Raw genomic sequence first — 23880 nt, forward strand, 5'->3', positions numbered from 1 at the left:
GCCTATTCTTGAGAACCTGGTACACTTTTAATTGGAGATAAAATATATTTGTAGCATATGTCGCAGTTGATACACATGCACTGCATACTCCTGCCATCTAGTGTTGGGCTTGGATGTTTGTAAGTTGCTTTTCTTTGGAGTCTTTTGAGTCACTAGTTGCAGTGACTCCTTGTTGGACTTGGACCTCCATGTTAGCAGATTACAGAAAGATTTCCACCAACATCGTGGTCTCTTTCACCAGCACCTCTGCCACCTCCTATGGTACAAAGTTAACTCCCATCTTCTCCTCTATCACAAGTACCTGTTCAACAACTATCCTCCTCCGAGGAAGAGGAAGAAGAGCAGGAGGAAGTGGAAATACAACAACATGGCGAACTGGACGTTTACCATCTCCGCCACAAACTGATTCACCTCCAGAAGACATATGAGGTTTCCATAACCTCTTAGAGAGAGCAGCCAGGCGTTTTTAGCTTACGATGCCTGGGCATCAGCAAGACTGTTTCCTTTATGATTTCAAGGATATCACAAGCGGCACAACGTAGATGGAAGAACCATTCGGCACCATCATCCGCACCCCCGGACAAGGAGGGTAGAAGACTGGACAACATAGGCAAACATTTCTCAACTATGTCTGCATTAACAGTCAGGGCTTCTAATTCCCTGGCTTTATTAGGCTGCTACAACAGGCAAATGTGGTCAGATATTGCGGCTCATATCAATAATCTTCCATCAGACGTCAAAGATGAGCCTAAGAAAATACTGCTGGAGGGCGAACGTTCAGCTTCGCAGAGAATAGATTGTGCGATGGACATCGCTTCCACCGGTTTCCGCCAACTTACTGGGACGGCAGTCTTAAGATGCCAGGGATGGCTGAAGGCGACAACATTCAGGCCGAAGGTTCAAACCAAGATTTTAGTTCTGCCTTATGATGGAGAAGAGCTTTTTGGAAAGCATATTGATGAAGCTTTACAAGGGATAACAAATGATACGGATACTGCTAAGGCTCTTGGCAATCTTCAGTGTAGACTATTCTCTACACTGCCAGTCCACTTCACTCTAAGCCATGCCAATTTACCTCATGCCACTCTACTATACAGCACTCTACTCTACACCACTCTGTGCTACCCTACTGTACTCTGTTTAATGCCATTCTACTCTGCACCATTTTACGCTACTCTACTCCTCTCTTTTCTACTCTAAGCTACTCCACAGTGTACCATTGTAATCTGCAACACTACTCGACTCTATGCCACTCCACTCTACATAGTGCCACTCTAGGCTATTCCAATCAGTTCCACCCTAAGCCGCTCCACCCTAAGCCGCTCCACCCTAAGCCGCTCCACCCTAAGCCGCTCCACCCTAAGCCGCTCCACCCTAGGCCGCTCCACCCTAGGCCGCTCCACCCTAGGCCGCTCCACCCTAGGCCGCTCCACCCTAGGCCGCTCCACCCTAGGCCGCTCCACCCTAGGCCGCTCCACACTAGGCCGCTCCACCCTAGGCCGCTCCACCCTAGGCCGCTCCACCCTAGGCCGCTCCACCCTAGGCCGCTCCACCCTAGGCCGCTCCACCCTAGGCCGCTCCACCTTAGGCCGCTCCACCTTAGGCCGCTCCACCCTTGGCCACTCCACTCTAGGCCACATAATGCCACTAACTTTTATCCATGCAGAACAGCAGCTACGCTGCTTTACAACATCACTGAAAGACATTGGCAAAGCCAATAGCTCTCATATAGGCGTGACATATTGGCTTTTCCAGTGCTTGTTTTTTTTTTACTTGGGTAGAAGCTAGAAATAGAACCCATTTAGATCTCCCGTTTGAAGGTCAGAAGCTTAGGTCCCAGATCCCATAGTGGTGAGAACCTGCCACCCAGTTAAGGCTCCATTCACAGAAATTTTTGAGACTAACATTCCTCCCTCTAAAGAGTTCTGCCTTTACCTCTTTCTATATATATATCCCTGTGGAGGTACTCCTTTTTAGGTCTCGTGACCTATCAATGCGCATGCGCATTGAGAGAAGCGAGACTATAGGGCTTTAAACAAAGTTTAACTAACTGTGGCGATTTGGTGCTGTGCCCGTGCGCTTTTAGGTCAATGCGCAAGCGCATTGACCTAAAATGCGCGTGCACATCACCAAATCGCCGTCTGTTCCCTCAGCCGCACTCCTCCCACACCTTTGAAGTGATTCAAAGGCCCCTGCTGCTTCACACTATGGCCGTGTCTCTCCCCCATCCCCGCTCTCCCCTCTCCGCCCCCTGCTGCGCCGTGTCGCATTTCTCCTCCCCCTCCCCACAGCAATGCCCTCCGTCTTGTTTTCCAAATGCTTCTGCATTAATCCTCGATCCCTGGCCTTCATGTGTAGTGAAAATCCTTTTTTTTTTTTAAACAATTAGATTTGATTCTAGTGCTCCAGATGCAGTGTGGAAATACTGAACAATGAACTTCACCACAAAAAAGCGGTTTGTAAATGCTATTGCGCTAACTCCCGATGCGGTCTTAAAATCCTTTGACACCCCAGCTGCTTTGCCACCCCCTCCCTTCCTGCTGGCATTCACCCCTCCCTTCTCGCCGCACAGTCCTTGTTTTAGTATTCCTTTGACCTCGCACCACGCTTACTCGGCCTGGCCCCATTGTGAACAGCATCACAGTTCCCTTACGTGTTTTCAATACACATAGACCGCTGCGTTGACTTGAGCACATAATTCCGCAATTCTGACATAATTTGGTCAAGTTCTTACAAATGCTTCTGCATTAATCCTCGAACCCTGGCCTTGATGCGTAGTGAAAATGCTTTTTTATTTTTTATTTTAAACAATTAGATTTGATTCTAGTGCTCCCGATGCAGTGTGCAAATACTGAACAATGAACTTCACCACAAAAAAGCGGTTTGTAAATGCTATTGCGCTAACTCCCGATGCGGTCTTAAAATCCTTTGACACCCCAGCTGCTTTGCCACCCCCTCCCTTCCTGCTGGCATTCACCCCTCCCTTCTCACCGCACAGTCCTTGGTTTAGTATTCCTTTGACCTCGCACCACGCCTACTCGGCCTGGCCCCATTGTGAACAGCATCACAGTTCCCTTACGTGTTTTCAATACACATAGACCGCTGCGTTGACTTGAGCACATAATTCCACAATTCTGACATAATTTGATCAAGTTCTTACAAATGCTTCTGCATTAATCCTCGAACCCTGGCCTTGATGCGTAGTGAAAATGCTTTTTTTTAAAAATTTTAAACAATTAGATTTGATTCCAGTGCTCCCGATGCGGTCTTAAAATCCTTTGTTGCACTGCCTAACTATAGTAAACATTCTACTATTGGCATGGAGAAGGGCAAACTGAATAATGTCATGGTTAGAAACGCCCTATTACTGTTTAATTTGTAAACAAATTAAGTGCGGCGAATCATATTTTGCAGTTTTAAGGTGCAATTTTATTTCCATCTTCTAACAAACAGCATGAAATCTGTGTAAACAAAAAGCGGGTGTGGTTTTGAAAAGCAAATGCTAACATCCCATCTTGGAACCCACATTGCTGTGTCTTATTTTGCTTATATTTCCCCAACTACATTGCGCACAATGCACACTTAATCACCAATTGCAGTTTTTAAACATGTTGGCACGTTTTTATTTTAAAATTGCAAACGTGACCCCAGCTCTCCCCTCCCCTCTCTATCCTCCCCTCTTCCCTCTCACCCCTCCCCTCTTTCCCCTCCCCTCTTCCCTCTCTCCTTACTCTCCCCTCACTATCCCCTCCCCCCTCTATCTTCACCCCCCCTCCCCTCCTCTCTCCACTCCCTCTATCCTCACTCTCCCCTCTCTCCTCGCCCTTCACTCTCTCCCCTCCATCTCCCCTCTCCTCCATCTCCCCTCTTTTCACTCTCCCCTCTTTTCACTCTCCCCTCTTTTCACTCTCCCCTCTTTTCACTCTCCCCTCTTTTCACTCTCCCCTCTTTTCACTCTCCCCTCTTTTCACTCTCCCCTCTTTTCACTCTCCCCTCTTTTCACTCTCCCCTCTTTTCACTCTCCCCTCTTTTCACTCTCCCCTCTTTTCACTCTCCCCTCTTTTCACTCTCCCCTCTTTTCACTCTCCCCTCTTTTCACTCTCCCCTCTCCTCACTCTCCCCTCCCTATCCCCCTCTCCTCACTATCCTCACTCGCCCCTCTCGCTCCTCTCTCTCCACTCTCTCTCCACTCTCATCACTCCCACCTCTCACCACTCTCGCCTATCCTCACTCTCCCCACACTCCCCTCTCCTCTCCTCTCTCCTCTCTCCCCTCTCCTCACTCTCCCCACTCTCCTCTCTCCCCCCACTCTCCTCTCTCTCCCTCCCTCTCTTCGCCTCTCTCCTCTCTTCTCCTCTCTCCCCTCTTATCCCTCCCCTCTCCTCACTCTCCCCCACTCTCCCATCTCTCACCACACACACCACTCCCCTCCCTCTCTCACCTCAATCTCCCTCTCTCCTCACTATCCTCACTCTCCCCACTCTCTCTCTCTCACCACTCTCTCCTCTCTCACCACTCTCTCTCCTCACCTCTCACCTCTCTCTCCTCTCTCACCACTCTCTCCTCTCTCACCACTCTCTCCTCTCTCACCACTCTCTCCTCTCTCACCACTCTCTCCTCTCTCACCACTCTCCCCTCTACTCACTCTCCACTCACTCTCCCCTCTCTCCACACTCTCCACTCACTCTCTCACCTCTCCACACTCTCCACTCCCTCTCTCACCTCCCTCTCTCCTCACTCTCCCCTCTCACCACTCTCCCCTCCCTCTCTTACCCCCTCTCTCCTCACTCTCCCTCTCCTCAATGGGGGGGAGGAGTAGGTGGTGGAGATAATAGACGAAAAGAAGAGAGGTAAAAAAGAGAGAAGTCGAGAAGAGAAGATTGGAAGAGAGAAGAAAGGGACAAAGAGAGGAGAGGAGAGTAAGAGAAAAGAGAAGATAGTGAAGATAGAAAAATAGAGCGAAGAGAGCTTTAGACAAGAGGAGCAGAGCGTGAGAAACACGGGACACCCTCCCTCTCTACCCTCCCCTCTCCCTCGCCCGCTCTCCCCTCCCCTCTTCCCTCTCTCCTTACTCTCCCCTCTCTCCTCACTCTCTCCTCCCCCTCACTCCCCCTCTCCCCACCCTCTCGCCACTCCCTCTATCCTCACTCTCCCCTCTCTCATCACTCTCCCCTCACTCTTCCCTCTCATCATTCTCCCCTCTCATCATTCTCCCCTCTCCTCACTCTCCCCTCTCCTCACTCTCCCCTCTCCTCACTCTCGAAACCCTCTTTCCCCTCTCTCCTCACTCCCCTCTCTCCCCTCCATCTCCCCTCTCCATCAATCTATCGCCCTCACTCTATCTATCTATCTAACTATCTATCTATCACCCTCACTCTATCTATCGCCCTCACTCTATCTATCGCCCTCACTCTATCTATCTATCTATCGCCCACACTCTATCTATCGCCCACACTCTATCTATCGCCCACACTCTATCTATCGCCCTCACTCTATCTATCGCCCTCACTCTATCTATCGCCCTCACTCTATCTATCGCCCTCACTCTATCTATCGCCCTCACTCTATCTATCGCCCTCACTCTATCTATCGCCCTCACTCTATCTATCGCCCTCACTCTATCTATCGCACTCACTCTATCTATTGCACCACCACAGCATCATTTAGCATCACCACAGCATCACTCAGGGGCACCACAACATCACTATGCGCCACCACAGCATCACCACAACATCACTATGCGCCACCACAGCATCACTGAATGCCACAGCTTATGGATTAATCTCTGCACTGTATATAATTACAATTTATTTGAATTATTATACATTTGTGATTGTCTTTTGGTGTGTCTAACCAATCTTTTGTTTGATTCTTTGTTGTAAATTTGTAAATGTGTGCATTTGTAGATACTGTATATATGAACCTTTTGAATTGACAGTGGTTTTGTTTGTGCTTGTGTTTCAAAAAATTGCTGATAAATGTAAAAAAGAAAAATAAACTTGTTTGGAAAATTAAATCCAGTGGTCACACGGTACAGATTGACTGTGTGTCTGGTGAATTGTTTCACGAATAATCCTGTCCAGCCACCCTGTTCTGTTTTTCCTATTGTTGAGATCCGGGTTGGTCAGATGTAGGATCCAATACCTTTACTGTTTCACAGTACAGCATCACTCAGGGGCACCACAACATCACTGAATGGCACAACATCACTCGTCGCCACCACAACATCACTCAGCGCCACTACAGCATCAATCTGTGCAACCATTCAACAACTGGTTCAAATATATTCTCTAAATGTTTCAAGCTTTATTACAAATGCCACAAAAAGCTGTTAATATTTTACTTCTGTTCTTGGATTTTCGTCACAATAAAATACACTAAACATAATCTTCATAATGTATTTACAAAAGTTTAAGCTATTGCCATTATAAATTACAATAACTTTTATTTCAGTATTAATTAATAAAAAAATTAAAAGCCATTGTTATTTGTAATATCAATACATGTAAGTCATGTAAATACAACACATATTGCATTACAAATGCTATAGGTGTCACATTTGCAAAAATTATAACTATTGGCATTGTAAATGACAAAGCTATCAATTTAGCTATTTTAAAAAGCAACAAATAAATAAAATATTTGTCATTTACAAGACCAATAGCTCCAACGTTTCTAATGCGAGACCTATTGCATTTCCAATGCTTGTTTTGTTTTAATCCCTAATGGTTTTCTATGTATTGCCTTTGGAAATCATTAAATTGATTAGTAACTGTAAAAACATGTGCTTTAATTGTTTTAGATCCACTTTAATCCCAGCCAGTCTGGTATTTCCTTGGAAGGGGATGACATTGAGAGGTTTGATCGAGCTCTGCAGCACATTTCCTATCTGAACTCACGTCAGTTTCCAACACCGGGTATGAGGCGGCTGAAGATAACAACATCAGTCAGGTATGTTTAGGGCAAGGGAGTGGAGTAGAGTTGAAAGGTAAATGAAGGAACACGTTTCTTTGGGGGTCTGAGGAGTGAGGCAACTTATTTCCTGAATAAGAGAGCTCTGTTGCTTTTTTCAAGTTCCTTACTTGTACGTTAAGTAAATGTGCTTTATTCTAGGTGTTTCAATGAAGAGACCTGCTTGACTATTCCAGATGTGGAGGGTTATATCATGGTTTTGCAGCCGGAAGAACCCAAGATCAGCCTAAGTGGCATTGACCATTTTGCTCGTGCTGCGTCAGAGTTCAAGACTCCCGAGGGTGTAGCTTTGTTTCCCGAGCTCCACATTATCAGCACCATCACCCGAGAGGTTGAACCTGATGGAGAGGGAGAAGAAGACCCCACAGGTGAATACAGGCATCCATGCAAACTTGTTTCTGCATCCTGTTTCTATTACATTTTGAAGTTTATTAATCATGAGGTTTTTTTTGCTGTAAATAAACAGTAGAAAACATCTCAAGGTGTGTCTCCACTGAGCTCTGCTCAGTTTTTTTCCTGTCTACTTTATTTATACAGTTTTTTCACCTGTTTATCTACAAGAAGTGCTTGGACTTGGTGTCAGGATGTCTGATAAAGAGAAGAAAGTCCTCTTTAAAGCATGTGCAACCTGTCCTAAGAAGAGACTTCATGTGGAGGACAAGCACAAGGATTGTATTTACTGTCTGTACCCAGACCATAAGGCAGCAGACTGTAAGATATGCCGCACCTTTCCAATGAAGACTTTGCGAGACTGTGAGGGGTGTCTCTTGATCTGGCTCCAGAATCTCAAGTCAAGGAAGGAGCCAGCCTCCAGTGATAGTGATGAGACCACCTCCGCTACATCTTCTAGGAGGTCTGTGAAGAGGGGTAGGTCTTCTCCTTCACCTTCTAAAGACTGCCCCAGTAAAGCCTTGAAAAAGACCTCTCATGGGTCTGAAAGGTGTAGTCCTAGCAAATCTCCTCACTGAGGTGTAAAGGAGAGGGAAGGACTGTCGGCAGGAGTGGCATCGGAGAGGAAGTCCAGCTCAGTTCCTCCAACTTCTCCAAAAGCCCTCATCTCTCTCTTCTGATGGTAAGCCTGTGAAGAAAGTTCACTCGTCGACGAAGACGTCAAAGGTACAGTGAAAGGCCTCGCCTCCTCCATTTCTGGCTCTGTCGACGGGCTCGTCGACGTTGATTTCCTCGTAGCCTACGCTGCAGGGTCCAGCGATGACCGCTTCGCCGATGGCAACCACGTCTACCACAACGACAATGACGGCAGCATCTGCTGCTGTGGTGACGACTATCTGGATGACTGATCAGTCTATGGCGTTCACCATCTTGGTTGTCGTGAAATTAGGAACTTTAGGACCAGGTGATGCCTACGCCCCACATAATTGTGGTAATCTTGGGGGGGGTGTTGCGACCCCAGGGGTAAGTAGCCAATTGGCTGCTACCCCTTAACTCCCCTTAATACCCCTAAATTGAGTATTTGGGTGAAATGCACAGTACACCAGAATGTGGCAGAACTGTCCAAATGCCCCAAAGATGGGTTAATCAGGAAGCTGCCTATTAGGCATGAAGCCACTTTTAACAGAGTTGGGGATCTGTTGGCTAAACCATGCAGGGAGAAGAAATTTGGATCACAGGCAGACCCAGGCAGTATGGTATGACTAGAACTGTAGGAAAGCTAAGGTTGACTTTGTATGGGCAGCAAAATCTAATGCCCACCCTGATCCAGTGATATGCAGAAGAAATTATAAGAAAGCTCTAGAGTCAGCTAGTAAGAGATGGGAAGACTCTCTGGTCCACCCTCCAAAAGGCATCCTTAGCTAAGGATTCAAAGTCCTTTTGAAAACAAGCGGCCTATTTGCTCAATGGTAGGGAACCGAAACTGGAGTATACAGTTCAAGATGCGGAATGGGTGACCCACTTTGGAGGGGCTTTACGCACAAGGTGGCTGTGAGTCGGAGACACCACCAGGAGATTGGGGGAAAAACCAGGACGAATTTGTGGAGAACCTGGTGTTCTCCATGGAAGAAACCTGGGTGGCAATTTGCTCTAGTATTGCAACTAGAGCTCCCAGCCCTGATCGAATCCCAAATGATTTGTATCAAGAAGATTTAACTGCCTGGGTCCCTTATATTAACATGATTACAAATGCCATCTCAGCAGGTATGGACATTCCTCCCTCATGGAATATAGCAGAGATTGTCCCAATCTTCAAAAACGGTAGTAGAGCAAACCCGGCCAGCTATAGGCCTATAAGCCTAATCGACTCCCTGCAGAAAACTTTCTGCAAGCAAGTGTTGCAACGAGTACAGGGCTGGATCTCTGAGCACCACATCTTGAGCGACCTACAAGCAGGCTTTCGTGCGAACATTAGCATGTTGGATCAGGTTTTCCGCTTCCTGTATATCTACTGGAGGGAGGTTAGTATTAGAGGGGGCAAACAATATGTAGCTTTCGTGGACTTATGTACTGCCTTTGATTTGGTACCGCAAGCAAAGCTGTGGAGAGTGTTGTCCGAAATAGGGGTTCGAGGAATGTGGGCTGCTGAATTCATATCTATAGCATATCTATAGCATAGATCGCCGCCTAGTGTTGGGTCCGGATGATTGCACATTGTTGTCCTGGAAGAGTCTTCGAAGTATCACGAGATAGGTGGCTCCTCCCCTGGACTACAGTGCGCATGGGCATCGACTCCATCCCCAGATTGTTTTTTTCCGCCATTGGGTTCGGATGTACTTTCGTTCTCTCAGTTCGGAATCGACATAATTCTCGAGGCCAAAAGGCCTTTTTCTCTCTTTATCGTCGGTATTGTTTGCGTTCGGTGCCCGGTTCTGTTCGGACTCGCCTTCCGAGTTCAACATCCAGGGAGTCGCGTAACTCTTTGGAGCTCGAGGCCCAGTCGACGCAGCAAGACCCTCGACGACGCGACATGGAACGGAGCCCGTTTTAGAAGTGTCCCGTGTGCGGATCGAAGTACCCGCACATCGACGTCCACCCGGTGTGCAACAAGTGCCTGTCGCCGGACCACGATGAAGCCAACTGTATGGCTTGTTCCAGGTTTCGTTCGAAGAAAACGATTCGGCTTCGGCGCGTGGCGCGCATGGAGGCCCGGCAGTCGGCCCCAGCACCGGTGGACATCTTCGACAGCGAAGAAGCAGATGAACACGACGTTCAGCTGCAGATTTCGCCTCCAGCGGAAGAAGTCGTCTACGAACCTCAAGTGGATGTCGAAGACCTACCCGTAGAAGAAGTCGTCGACGAGGTAGGAGACGATGATGAGGCCTATGGGGCCATGGAAGATAGCTCAGAGGACGAGCTATGCCCCGTTCGAACACTTACAAAGGCTCAGGTCGAGGGATCGCCTATTGGCCTTACCCAAGACCTTCTACCAAAATCCACGGCCCCGCCTCCCGGCCCGGCTACGGACACTTCAACGGAGCCACCATTAAAGAAATCGAAAGCGAAACCTTCGGTGTCCGCACAACCTAAAGTGGTTCAGGCGCAATCGAAACCGAAACCTTCTGATCCACCGTCGACACCCTCGTCCTCCGAGGTGTCGGGACAGCCCAAACCGAAGAAGCCTGTCGACCCGGCAAAGTCGGTGAAATCCGTCCAGCCGAAGCAGACTAAAGGCGTCGAGCTGAAGCCCAAAAAGGCCGTCCAGACTCCGTCAAGCAAGGGCGTCGAGCCGAAGTCCGGATCGGGCGTCGAGCCGAAGCCGAGCAAGGGCGCGGCACCAAAGGCCGCAAAGGGCGTCGAGCCGAAGACCAGCAAGGGCATCGAGCCAAAGGTTGGTGCCCCTAAAGCGGTTGCCCAGGACACCAGCACGGGCACGCCTCGGACCGACCAGCCAAAGTCATCGACGAACGAGTCTTCCCACGTTGCTGGACCGAGGTCGTCTGTCGTATCGTCGAAACCGTCCGCTTCATTCACGAAGCAGGTCTCGGACTCCCTCAAGCGTATTAGGGACAAGGCCTCTGCGGAAGACCCCAAAACGCCTTCCGCGCCGAAACAGTCGGTCCCCACCTCCAAGTCATCGACGCCACGCCTCTTCACGTTGCCGCCGAAGGTGGCACCGAAGGCCTTCGCACCACAGGCGGCGCCCGAAGCGAAAAAGCACAGTGCTGTGGGGTCGACGCCTACTCTCCCGGCTGGGGGCTTAACGCATCGACCACCATTACTGGAGGAACAGTCGGAACGTTTCATCGATGCCGACACTGGGAAGCTTACGCTTTACAAGCGAAAAATTACGGCAACGACGCCTTTGGAGTAGTATACCATTCCTTTGAAGCGCAAAAGGCCTGCTTCTGATGCACCAGTCTTGGTCGAACCATTGACTCCTCGGACTCAAAGAATTGCCACGCCCTCGCCAACTTATTCCGATGCCGAGGATGCTGGGAATCGAGATGAGGAATACAGCTTCCCGACCCACGGTGATCCTGATGCACAACAGGACGCATGGGTGGACACAGGTGACCAGGGGGATCAGCAACCCACTCTCGACCCTCAGATATACAATATCAAAACGTCTCCCACTGAGGATTCTGCGGCATTCAATGCCTTGATTGAAAGGGCGGCTAAGAACCACGACGTTGAACTCCATGCTGACCCTGTGGAGGTGGACTTCCTTTTTGACACTTTTTCAGCAGCTGAAAAGACTGTGAAAACCCTCCCAATGCTGAAAGGGGTCCTCAAACATGCTGCGGACATTTTCAAAGAGCCCACACGGGCAAGGGTGGTCAACCCTAGAATTGAAAAGAAATACCGACCGGCACCTGGCGATCCCACTTACATCAAGGGCCAGTTGCCATTGGACTCTCTGGTCGTTTCTAATGCCCGCAAGAGGGTGAATTCGCAAACCACTGGTGAAGCTCCTCCCCCGGACAAAGAGTCCAAAGTGCTAGAAGCATCGGGAAAGAGAGTAGCAGCTCAGGCGGCCAATATATGGCGTATCTCTAACACGCAGGCACTCTTGGCACGCTACGACAGGGCACACTACGATACACTAGAGACCCTGTTGCAACATCTCCCAGACCAATATAAGGAGGCTGCGGAGATGCTTATCCAGGAAGGGAAGCTCATCTCCAACGCTTCCATAAAGTGTGCACTGGACGTTGCCGATACTGCAGCCAGGGCAATTAACACCAGTGTGATGTTAAGATGACGGGCATGGCTCAGAATCTCTGGATTTAAGCCTGAGATCCAAACTACCATCCTCAACCAGCCAGTTAACCCTGACAGATTATTTGGTCCTGAGGTGGATACCACCTTGGAAAAAAATAAAAAAGGACACCGAAACTGCCAAGTCCATGGGAGCTCTCCAATCCCAACAGTTTCGGGGGAGCACTTTTCGTCGCTCAGGCAATAGGGGTGTTTCCAGAGGCCAGATGTCCCAGCAAACACAATTCAATAAAGGTGGGGCGCAATCCTCTTACCCCAAACAGAATAGAGGAGGTTATCGGGGCAACAACGCTAAGGGCAGAGGCAAGGGCACCAACAACTCCCGTTCCTCTGCCTCCAACTAACAGTGACGCCCTGTCACTGCCCCCGACCATTCCACGCCTGTCGGGGGGGAGGCTCCAGCGGTTCCTGCCAGTCTGGAAAACCATCACCACAGACAGGTGGGTCAGGAAATGTATCCAGTACGGCTATTGTTTGGAGCTCACATCCACTCCATCCAACATTCCACCAAAACACCGTCCTGTACTTCTTAATCCCGAAGAAGGACGGGTCCCTCAGGCCTATTCTAGACCTCAGGCCCCTAAACCAGTACATTCTCTCAGAACACTTCCACATGCTAACGCTGCAACAGGTTCTTCTGCTCCTCAATCAGGGAGACTTCCTCGCAACCTTAGACCTCAAGGATGCTTACTTCCACATTCCACTCCATCCATCACACAAACAATACCTCAGATTCACCATTCAAAATCGGCATTATCAATTCAAGGTCCTTCCTTTCGGAGTGACCACAGCCCCCAGAGTGTTCACCAAATGTCCAGCGACAGTAGCGGCGCACCTCAGGAGACAACACATCCATGTCTACCCTTATCTGGACGACTGGCTGGTTCAGGCAAAGTCGGCCCAGCAGTGCACCGCCGACATGTCCCACACCATTCACCTTCTTCACAGTCTGGGGTTCTCCCTGAACTATCCAAAGTCGCTCCTTCAGCCAGCCCATGTGCGGCAATATCTAGGTGCAACGATCAATACTCTGGCAGCATCGGCTCAGCCAACTTCAGCGCGGATCAACAACATCCAGTCGCTAATCCAACAGTTCCAACCGCAACACTCGCTTCCTGCGAGAGTGTTCATGCAGTTGATAGGCATGATGGCCTCCTGCATTTTCATAGTCCCGCAGGCGAGGTTACATATGCGTCCGCTCCAGGAATGCTTAGCGCATCAGTGGAATCCGGCTCAGGGACAGTTGAAAGACCTAGTGTTGGTCACCGGTCGGGCATACAACTCTCTGCATTGGTGGAATCCACACAACCTATGCAAGGGCCGACCGTTCCAAGAGCCTGTCCCACAGATCATCCTGACGGCGGACGCGTCTCTCCAGGGATGGGGAGCTCATGTACTCCACTACACAGTGCAGGGACTATGGACAATACAGCAAAAGAAGATGCACATCAACTACCTAGAACTGATGGCAATCTTCATGGCACTGAAAGCATTCAAAGTACATCTGTGCAACAAGGTCGTGTTGATCCGGACGGACAACATGACAGCCATGTACTACATCCAGAAGCAGGAAGGTACACACTCTCCACAGTTGTCTCATCTGGCTCAGAGCATGTGGAAGTGGGCCATTCAAAGGAACATCTTCCTCATGGCGGAACACCTCCCAGGCACGGACAATCAGATGGCGGACCTGCTCAGCAGGTACAGCCACCAGATGCACGAGTGGGAGATACATCCATCAGTACTCCGCCCGTACTTCCAGAAGTGGGGTCATCCACAGATAGACCTGTTCGCCACAAGGGAAAACGCAAAATGCCAAAGCTTTGCCGCCAGGTTCCCTCACCCACAGTCGCAAGGCAATGCGATATGGATGAACTGGTCAGGCAGATTTGCGTACGCTTTTCCCCCAGCACCTCTCATACCGCTGGTGGCAAGAAAGCTAAAGCAACACTCGATGACTCTCATCCTGGTTGCTCCAACGTGGGCACGCCAGCCATGGTACACCACGTTTCTGGAACTCTCCGTGGTACCGCATCAAAGGCTACACCTCACGCCCAAGCTTTTGACGCAGAGCCATGGCGACATTCAGCATCCAGATCCGCAACAGCTCAACCTGGCGATCTGGCTCCTGAAGTCTTGGAGTTTGGCTACCTTGACTTGCCTCCTGAATGCATGGATATCATACGGGAGGCAAGGAAGCCCACCACCAGAGCCTGCTATGCAGCAAAATGGAAGCGGGTTGTCATTTACTGTGCTACACACATCAATCCGCTAGATGCATCCACTCCCAACATCATCTGCTATTTGTTACATCTTTACAAATGCAATCTAGCATACGCTTCCATCAGGATACACTTATCCGCCATAGCGGCTTATCTCCAGAACAGGCAGCATCTCTCCGTCTTCAGAGTGCCTGCCATTAAAGCCTTCCTAGAAGGCCTGAAGCGGGTCATCCCTCCCAGGGCCCCGCCGGCTCCTGTATGGAACCTCAATGTGGTTCTCACCAGGTTGATGGGCCCACCTTTTGAGCCTCTACATTCATGTGAGATTCAGTTCTTGACATGGAAAGTGGCTTTTCTCATTGCCATTACGTCTCTGCGACGTGTTAGTGAGCTACAAGCGCTCACTGTACAAGAGCCATTCATTCAAATTCACTCCAACAGGGTGGTGCTGCGCACTAACCCTAAATTTCTTCCTAAAGTGGTTTCGCAGTTCCATGTCAATCAGACCATTGAACTGCCCGCATTCTTTCAAAACCCAGAAACAGTCGCCGAAAGAATGCTCCACACTCTTGATGTCAAACGAGCCTTGATGTACTACATCGATAGGACCAAAGACTTTAGGAAAACACAACAACTCTTTGTTGCCTTCTCAGCCCAGCACAAAGGCAACCCCATTTCCAAAGCAGGTATAGCCAGGTGGATCGTTAAGTGCATTCAGATTTGCTATCACAAGGCTAAGCGCACTTTACCGGTCCCTCCAAGAGCCCACTCCACCCGAAAGTTGGGGGCCTCTATGGCTTTCCTTGGTAATATCCCTTTAGAAGATATTTGTAGAGCAGCCACATGGTCTACACCACACACATTTACTAAACATTACTGTGTAGATGTGCACTCCAAGCAGCAAGCAGCTGTAGCCAGGCTGTTCTTAAAACGCTTTTTCAGACTTCTGCAGCTGGCACAGGCGGCCACCGTTAATGGAGGGACTGCTATGTATTCTATGCTATAGATATGAATTCAGCAGCCCACATGCCTCGAACTGAATATGCTACTTACCAGTATGCATCTGTTCTTGGCATGTAGGGCTGCTGACATTCATATCGCCCGCCCTCCTCCCCGGCGCCTGTAGCGGCTGCAGACTTTTTAACACGTACTCTTAGCATGGCCATCGCTTACACTATTACACTCCATCTTTGCCACAATGGCTAAAAACAATCTGGGGATGGAGTTGATGCCCATGCGCACTGTAGTCCAGGGGAGGAGCCACCTATCTCGTGATACTTCGAAGACTCTACCAGGACAACAATGTGCAATCATCCGGACCCAACACTAGGCGGCGATCTATGCTATAGATATGCTATAGATATGAATGTCAGCCGCCCTACATGCCAAGAACAGATGCATACTGTTAAGTAGCGTATTCATTGCCACAATATTTATTAGAAATGTTAATTCAGCTACACTCAAATACCGCACAAGTTAGGTTGGGGGGGATAACAACCAGCTCACTGAGCAATTCTGTCAACCATGGAGTGAGACAAGGGTGCGTTTTAGCACCCACGCTAATTTCTCTTTTTATAAATGGCGTGATTGATAACTTAGACAAGGAAGGATGAGACACCCCAAAGGTGGGGGAAGCAAAGAGTACCAGCCCTACTCTTCGCGGATGATACTCTGTTAATCCCTATATCCCCCCTTGGTCTGCAAAAATTGCTGAATAATTTTACCAACTTCTGTAAGGAGCATGGCCTGGTACTAAATGAGGCAAAAACGAAATATGATCTTCTCAAAGGGGTACCCTAAGCAACCCAAAAGGCAAATCTACGTAGGAGATACCCCCATTGAACAAGTCTCTGCATTCGACTACTTGGGCATTCATTTAACCTCAAACCTAAGTTGGTCACCACAAATTGAAAAAGCACAACTATCATTAATCCAATAAACTGCTCATCTAGGCAAGATACATAAAAGAGCAGTGTCTAGGAGAGTGGCCCCAGCATTAAAAATGTATAACTTCAAAATACTGGGAAGAACTCTCTATGGGGCTGAATTGTGGGGCACTGGAAATACAAACTTCCTTCACCTCGGTAGAAAACCGGTTTATTCTATCAATGTTAAACCTCCCTATTAGCACTCCCCTGGCCCCTATGTTTCTAGATCTGGGTCAAAAAACATTACTGCACAAGATGGGTTATAAGCCATTATTTTGCCACCGCCTGTGGTCGGTAAATGAGCTCACTCAAGCATGTGAATCTATGAAAGCTTCCAATACTGGAGAACTACATTTACAGGTAAGTAACTTATTTCTTCTTCCCTGGCTCATAGCCTTTGTCTACTGAGCTGAAAACGTTAAGCAAAAGGGTCAGTACTTGAACTACTCTGGTGATGAAGGAGGCATGCTTTCAGCCTACGAGGAAGTCTGCAGCTTTGAAAAGTTCCAAGGTACCCCGAATCCTAGAAGAGCATCTACCTCCTCCTGTTCTCCTGCATGAAAAGGCCAGCTCACTTGCCCTGGGAGTCTTTTGTCTTTGGCTGGGCTCTGGAGACTACTTCTCCATGTACAGGACACAGCAGGCACAGTCCCCCTCCTTTGCTAGCCACCAGGTTCAGCAGGTGCTCACCATGCCAGTGAATCCTCTCTTTGCTGGTTCCACTGTGTAGTATGGGAATCCTTCCTCGGTCCTTCTTTTGGTCCAGTTGAGCTATGATTTCGAGGTGCCAGGGGTGCCCTACTGACGCTCTGGAAATGCCACCAGGACATGATGTGGTTGGTAGCCAATTGGCTACCAGGTTCCCTTCCACCCGATTACCACTTGCTGCATAGGGGGGCATCCCAGAAGGCATCATTCTGCCCAATTCCAATATGGCAGGATCCCTCTCGTGGCGCGTGGAGCTCCCTAGCCCAATCCAGAGGTGTGGCTACCAAGGGGGCTACACGCCCCAGGAAAACTGGTGTGCCAACTGATTTTCCCTCTCCTGTCCCAAGTGGCAGCCTATCTACCTAAACAATGTAGCAGGCCCTCATCCTAAGTGTTACCCATTTGCCCTTCAAATGCGGCTTTTCCTTTGAAGCTTGCCTTTTGGGCCAACACCTGTGTGGCTTCCTGCAGGAGGAAGGTTTCCCCTATTGTATCCTCTCCTTAGAGTAATTAGCAAGTCTTTCCAGGAGGGCAGAAAGTGGTCTCTGCCACAGGACCCCCCTGTGCAACTGGTATGGCATAAAAGACTAAAGGCAACAATGTGGGAAGTTTGCTAAAGTTGCATACTGCAACGTGTTCAGTTAATTTTGAGCTTGAGTCAAGTCGGGCTTAATGTAACACATTGTTTGATACCTTGGATGAGCCACTTTGATCGTACCGTTCCAGAGTTAGCACAGCAGAGGGGTCAACTTTTAACTCTGTAATCGATAGTTATGCGACCAATCTTTCGGACAGTAAGAAGAGATTCATGTTTTTACCATTGCAACATTTAAATTACATGTTCTGCCTTTGGTATATGTTGCACCCTGCCTTGGGACTCGATAGGCCTGCCAAAGGGTTGACTCGCACATATACCTGGGGGAAGTCTGGCATTAATTTAAATGGCAGTCAGGCCAGCAATTCAAACTGCTCTTCCAATCTACAGTGGTGGGGTGTGAGTCTCATTTTACTTGTGGCATAACTAGTGCTGCAGGCCCTGGGTTACTCTCGGACCTAAATGCCCTGGGTTCCCCCTGGGCACCATTAACTAGGACTCACAGGTAAGTTAGCTTAGCCAATTAATTCGACATACCAGTTTATGGGTAAGGGCAGAGGTACTGAGGGCTGATTAGTAAACCTCCATGTACTCTGAGTAGAAAAATCATCATCAGTCCAAAAACTTGAGGACAACTATACAAAATTAGGTGCTCCCTTACAGTGTGAAAATGACATGCTCTTTTTTTTCTTCTTCCAAATAATTTGTATTGATAAAGTGCATGACAGACAGCAATTACATACAGTATTCGCAAGTTACATTTAACACCGCATCTGGGACAGAGGCCGGGAAAGCATATACATTAAACAGTTACTTCTCTGTCTCTATTTCTCTGCATTTCCAATTCCACCGCAGGTGATACACATACCTCCCCCCTATAGGAATTCCACTTCAACCGTTTCCTGTCCCACTTCTTCGGGCACCCCCTAGCTATAAAAACTTCTTTCTCCGCTACCATACACCTTTCAAATTCTTTCAGCCCCACTGCCACTGCAGGCGGTGCCACTCCGCCCCATCCCCTCGCTATCTCCCTCTTGACTAGCGTGTAACCTAGCGTCGCCAATTGTTTTTCCGTTTCAGTCAGGTCTGTATCTTCCCGTTTCAGTCAGGTCTGTATCTTCCCATACATTAAGCAAACCCAGGCTTAGCGTCTTCCCCAATGCAGTTTGCATATGAGCTGTGGCCCTGTCCCATAGATCCCACACGAGCGGGCTTTCCCACACCATATGATAAAAGGTGGCCGGCTGCCGGCAGCTCTTCAAACATAGGTCATCCTGCCTAGACCCGATTTTTGCTAGTGGTGTTCCCGTCAAATAGGAGCGTTGTAGGATACGAAGCTGTATTAATCTGAATCTGGGCGACATAAGCGCCTGTCGCCAATCCTCCTCAATCGGCCAAAGGTCTCCCTCCCAGTGCTCCTTAAGCTTTCCAAAGGTATCAGGCAAATTAGTAATACGTTTTTTATAGGTCAAGGAGATCGCCTTGGTCTGCAGCAGCCCATCCAATAAGCGATCCTCGAGGGGTGACGATTCCGGTATGTCCTCGCAGCATGGGAAAGCCGCCCACAAGGCATGTCTAATTTGCAGATACCTGAAAACCTCTACTAGGGCCAAGTGGTAGGTCTTTTGCAAATCCTCAAATTTGAGAATAGCTCCTTTTTTAACCCCAGGTCTTTGTCGAAATACCGATGACATCTCAACTATCGAACCCCGGGTAATAGCAAAGCATGCCGAGTTTCTGTGAATGCCACAGTGGCGTTGCCTTGGTGAACATTCCCGCCCATCCCAGACGTGAGTTGGCTAGCCGCCAGATCTGTACCGTATGTAAAGTGGGGCCAATATACTGTTGCTTCTTAGTGTGGGAGTACAGAGCCCCCAGATAGCACGGGCGATCCATCCGATACCTATCCAGGGCACATGCCGGGTCATCTTTCGGGGCGTATCTCCATCTATTTACAGCCACCAATTGAGAAGCTCAATAATACAACTTTGTCAGGCAACGCAATACCCCCATCATACCATCCTTTCATCAGTTTCTGAAGCGCAATCCTCGGGGCTTTGCCATCCCAGAGCATTGTACGTATTTCCCCTTCCACTGCTAAAAAATACGCATCTGGAATTCGGTGCGGGCAGTTCTGGAGAATGTACAGAAATCGTGGGAGAGGCAACATTTTAAAAAGAGCAGCACGGCCCACCAACGACCGAGGCAGCGACCTCCAATGTTTGACATCTGTGCGCAGTCTGGCCAACGGGGGCGCCAAATTGCGGCTATAGAAGAGAGCCGGATCTGATGTAATAAAGACTCCCAGGTACTTAAATTCATCCGCTGAGACCACTAGTGTACAGTCTTTAGGGAGACGGGGGGGGGGGGTCTGCCCATGCATCACAGAGCACGGACTTACTCCAAGACATGATCTTTAAACTGATGTATTTCAAGGGAAACATCCTTTGGAGGAAAAGAAAACAGTTGTTTGTTCCTTGGTGCAAAATGCCCTCTCTTTTGTAGCTCAGATGATTGCTGTGAAGAATGACGACTACAGGTAGATCAGCTATCTGATGCTTGTCTTAAAAGGGTGCCTTCGAACCATGGGGAGCAAAAAAACGATGGATTTAGGCCCAGATCCCTATACTGGGGTCAATGTTTGACATTGTTTAACATTGTCATCAAATGTTCTTTTTGCATTTGTCTCCCCGTGTGGGACGTGGACCTGTATGCCCAGAGGTGGGTCCTGTGCTTTCCATGCCAGTGGAGTCAAGCTAGCCTGGCTGATAAGGGGTGAAACCCCGAAACCAGTCCAAGGATGCATGTCTCTGGTCGAGGGAGGACCTGGCATGGCAGTTCGGCTGGACTGTTCCCATGGGGAACAGGGTCAAGACTGATTTTCATATGGCTGGGTTTAAATTGGAATGGCATGGGAAGCAAATAAAAATGAATTACGGCCCAGATATTTGTACGGGGAGAATGTTTGACATTGTTCAATGTTCTGTTCATCAATTGTTCTTTTTTCATTGGTTAGGATACAAATGATTTGGCAGACACTATGTTCTGTCGAGCCGCACACAATTTTCCATTGCAGCAAAATCCTTAAGGATTTTTTATGTTTACTTCCCAAAGTGATTTCCAACTTTTATATAAATCAGATTTTTTTCTTTATCCTATTGAATCCTAATTTATAATTTAGTAGCAAAGAGGCCTCTCATTACTTTAGATGTCGAGTGCATTTAAATATCTTGTTAACATTAAAGAGATGAAGTCAAAGCAACATTTAATTATCGTTCTAGCCCAATTTGACTGGCATTCTCAAAGTCCCAAATAACTGAGATTTATAAACCAACTACCTGGAAATCCGATAGGGCTGACAGTTGCTCCTCAGTGGTATAAAATTCTGGCATTTTCCATAGTTTTTTTGTTGAAAGGAATAGGTGCAAAGGATGTAAGCAGTTCCATAGAGTAGGCCAGATAGGGGCACCATGTGTGCCCTTGTCATCTCTGACCACTCAACACACAGTTTTTGGCCTCAGCAACATGTGCCACATTAGTCTCATGTTGCTAATAGTGAAAAGCATATAGTTACTACCAGTGAGTCACGTTTGTTTCCTTCTGTCATTTTATTTATGCTCGTATTGTTTATTTTATGCACTCATTTCAGGTCTGCATAGTTCCTTAGAGAAGTGGATTCTGACCTGTCTGTGTTATGCTGTTATGATTTTTTCATCTGTGGACAAATTTACAAATATTTAATGCAACATCTCTTAATGTTTGAGTGAAGGTGGTGGAGCAGCCTCATAGGCTGGTTTCCTCATTTGGTGAGACATTACTTTTGACCTTTAGGTGATTCCAAGTCCGAGCTTAAAAAGTTGTCATAATTTCTCAGCAGCATCTCTTTTTACTCTGTTAACCAAAGGCAACCGTCCAACCACTACACCAATACAGATGTATGCCCTGTTGTGTGCTCCGTAGTGTGTGATACTTCTGCAAGCTTTGCAGCCAACGATGCATCACTGGTTGCTAATATTTAAATTTGATAACATTACTCTTATAAATAAAAATTGAAGCAAACCCTCCAATGTAATGTACATTCGAAAAAGAATCTTAACCTGCAGCCAGCAGAGTTTTCACTCCATTCTGCCACAAATTTGTTTAGGGTTGGCCTGTTCTCTTGGAAGTCCCACTTCTTATTTTCCAAGTTGAGGCTGATAATGTTCAATGTCATTGAATCACTTGATTATTTACTTGGATTAATTCTCTGCGTGCATCAGTTAGATATTTCATATATTTTATATTTGTTGTTAAACCAAGTGCCTGACCCATGCTGTTTGCTATGAAGTGAGACATTTGTTATTGGGGTTGGACACCACTATAATCTCATTGTGTTCTTCACAACTTTTTCAGTTCAAGAGTCTGTAGTCTCCGAGGAGATAATGCACAATCTGGATTTGTGCGAAGTAAGTGTGGTGGGAGAAGAGTTGAATCAGGAGCAGGAGAGCCTGGATGTGGACATGACCCAGCTTCAACAGAAGGGCATTGAGATGAGCAGTTCCAATCTTGGAATGATCATAAGTGGTAAGAATAGGCAATCTCTTGTTGGTGGTCCTAGCATTGGGGCATCTCTCAGGTTTTGTGGCTCATATATTTGAGCATTCTACAGGTCTGCCTGGTCCTTTATTGGTTTATTTAATGTAATTGGTGATTCATGCATTAGCTCTCCCAGGTTAAGTGATCACTACATTTTAAGGCACAGCTAAAAGCGGGTGCTGCCTGCTTTAAGATATCTTTGTTAGTTCTCCCTGTATAGGGACATTTCCAGAGTTACATTGAGACGTCTCACGATTAAGCATTTCTGATTTTGGCCTCTCTCAGGACTTAGTTCCTGAATTGGGCCATCATTAAGTGTTGGTGATTCTTATATCGGTGTGTGTCATGGTTTAGGTATCTTCCAGGATTGTTTGTAGTTTAATGCATCCAACCATGTTAGTGGTTTACCAGAATTTTCTTTGACTTTTCAGGCGTAGATACCATGGCAAGTTATGAGGAAGTTCTGCACCTGATCCGGTATAGGAACTGGCATCCAGACTCCATGTTTGACAGAAAGTTTAAGCTGGTGTGCTCCGAGCTGAATGGGCGCTATGTTAGCAATGAGTTTAAGGTGGAGGTAAGCAATTAGAACTAATCTATATTTGCCTGAGCCTGTCTGAGCTACGTTTTCAATGATAAAATGTGTTATTTGAAATGTCCTTGGAATTCGTAAGATATTATAGTCACATGAAACAGTTCCCAAGACCTGGCCATAATAGTGTGTTGGGGATGTTCATTTAACATACCCTCTGAGCAAGGGTAAAACTTTGACACCCAAAAGACTTGCGAATGGTCTTACCAGATTTTCAGTGGCTGCTTCTCTGTTTGTTCTCACTTCTCCAGGTTAATGTCATCCACACAGCGAGCCCGGAAGAGCAGCCGAATCACATTGTTGTACAGCCACAGTTTGTTAATCCGATGCACCATGCCTTTGTGGATCTTTCTGGGCACAACCTGGCCAGCCCTCACCCTTCGTCAGGTATGGGCAATATGGGACCACTTTGCTTGAAAATACCTTAAGTGCCTAGCTAGATTTTCTTATTTAACCAGGAATGTTAATGTTTTGTATATGTTTCTCTCTTTGCTTCCTTTGGTCGTGTCCAATTTTGCTTCACCTGTAAAATGAAATGCTTGTTCTCCTCCAGCTTCCCATTTAAATGGAGTTGTAGCAAAAGCTATACAAGCTTTGTAGATTTAACCAAGCTGGCGCTGCAGAATACATCCAAAACACCACATGCATCTTCAAGATAGTGAGCAAGACAATCTCCTTTTTACTTTGTGCTATTGAAAGTGGAAAAACCTAATGCAAAGATCTTCCAGGGATATGTATGGTTTTTGATAGTCAGTAAAGTGTTCCCTACGGTGATTAAAGGCACTTTTAAGGACGTGTGGTAATTTTCCATATCAGGGCAAAAACTTACATACCGTCTACCATAAGAGTTGTGCACTGACTCAAGAATAACCATAATTCATTTTCAAATTTCTCCTTAGAGAGCCATCTATGGAGACTTGGTGCAATACATAATGGAACCCTCAAGTTCTAAACTCATCCAGTGCTCCAAAACCTGCTTCAAGTAGCAAGAAATAGCCTGCTCTCTATAGCCGTACCATTAATAAAATACCTCACTTCTCCGAAATCTTTGTAGAGATTGGCCATCTGTGAGAAAGTGCCATCTTTCTTGCATTGGTATGCCCCCACTTTTTTCTG

General features: G+C 47.6%; 1 protein-coding gene across 4 annotated transcripts in view; it reads left to right on the top strand.

The window, feature by feature from the left end:
* CLSTN1 (calsyntenin 1) overlaps window positions 1-23880 on the top strand; it is a 329531-nt gene that overhangs the window by 243989 nt on the left and 61662 nt on the right. For all 4 annotated transcript variants that reach the window (XM_078642290.1, XM_078642287.1, XM_078642289.1 and 1 more), the window contains 5 exons: window positions 6803-6951; window positions 7114-7340; window positions 21990-22160; window positions 22604-22749; window positions 23016-23151. In XM_078642290.1, the coding sequence (XP_078498416.1) occupies window positions 6803-6951; window positions 7114-7340; window positions 21990-22160; window positions 22604-22749; window positions 23016-23151 (829 nt within the window). The remainder of the gene's footprint in view (window positions 1-6802; window positions 6952-7113; window positions 7341-21989; window positions 22161-22603; window positions 22750-23015; window positions 23152-23880) is intronic.

The sequence above is a fragment of the Lissotriton helveticus genome, chromosome 5_1 (genome assembly GCF_964261635.1).
Source record: "Lissotriton helveticus chromosome 5_1, aLisHel1.1, whole genome shotgun sequence".
In the NCBI taxonomy this organism is placed as follows: Eukaryota; Metazoa; Chordata; class Amphibia; order Caudata; family Salamandridae; genus Lissotriton; species Lissotriton helveticus.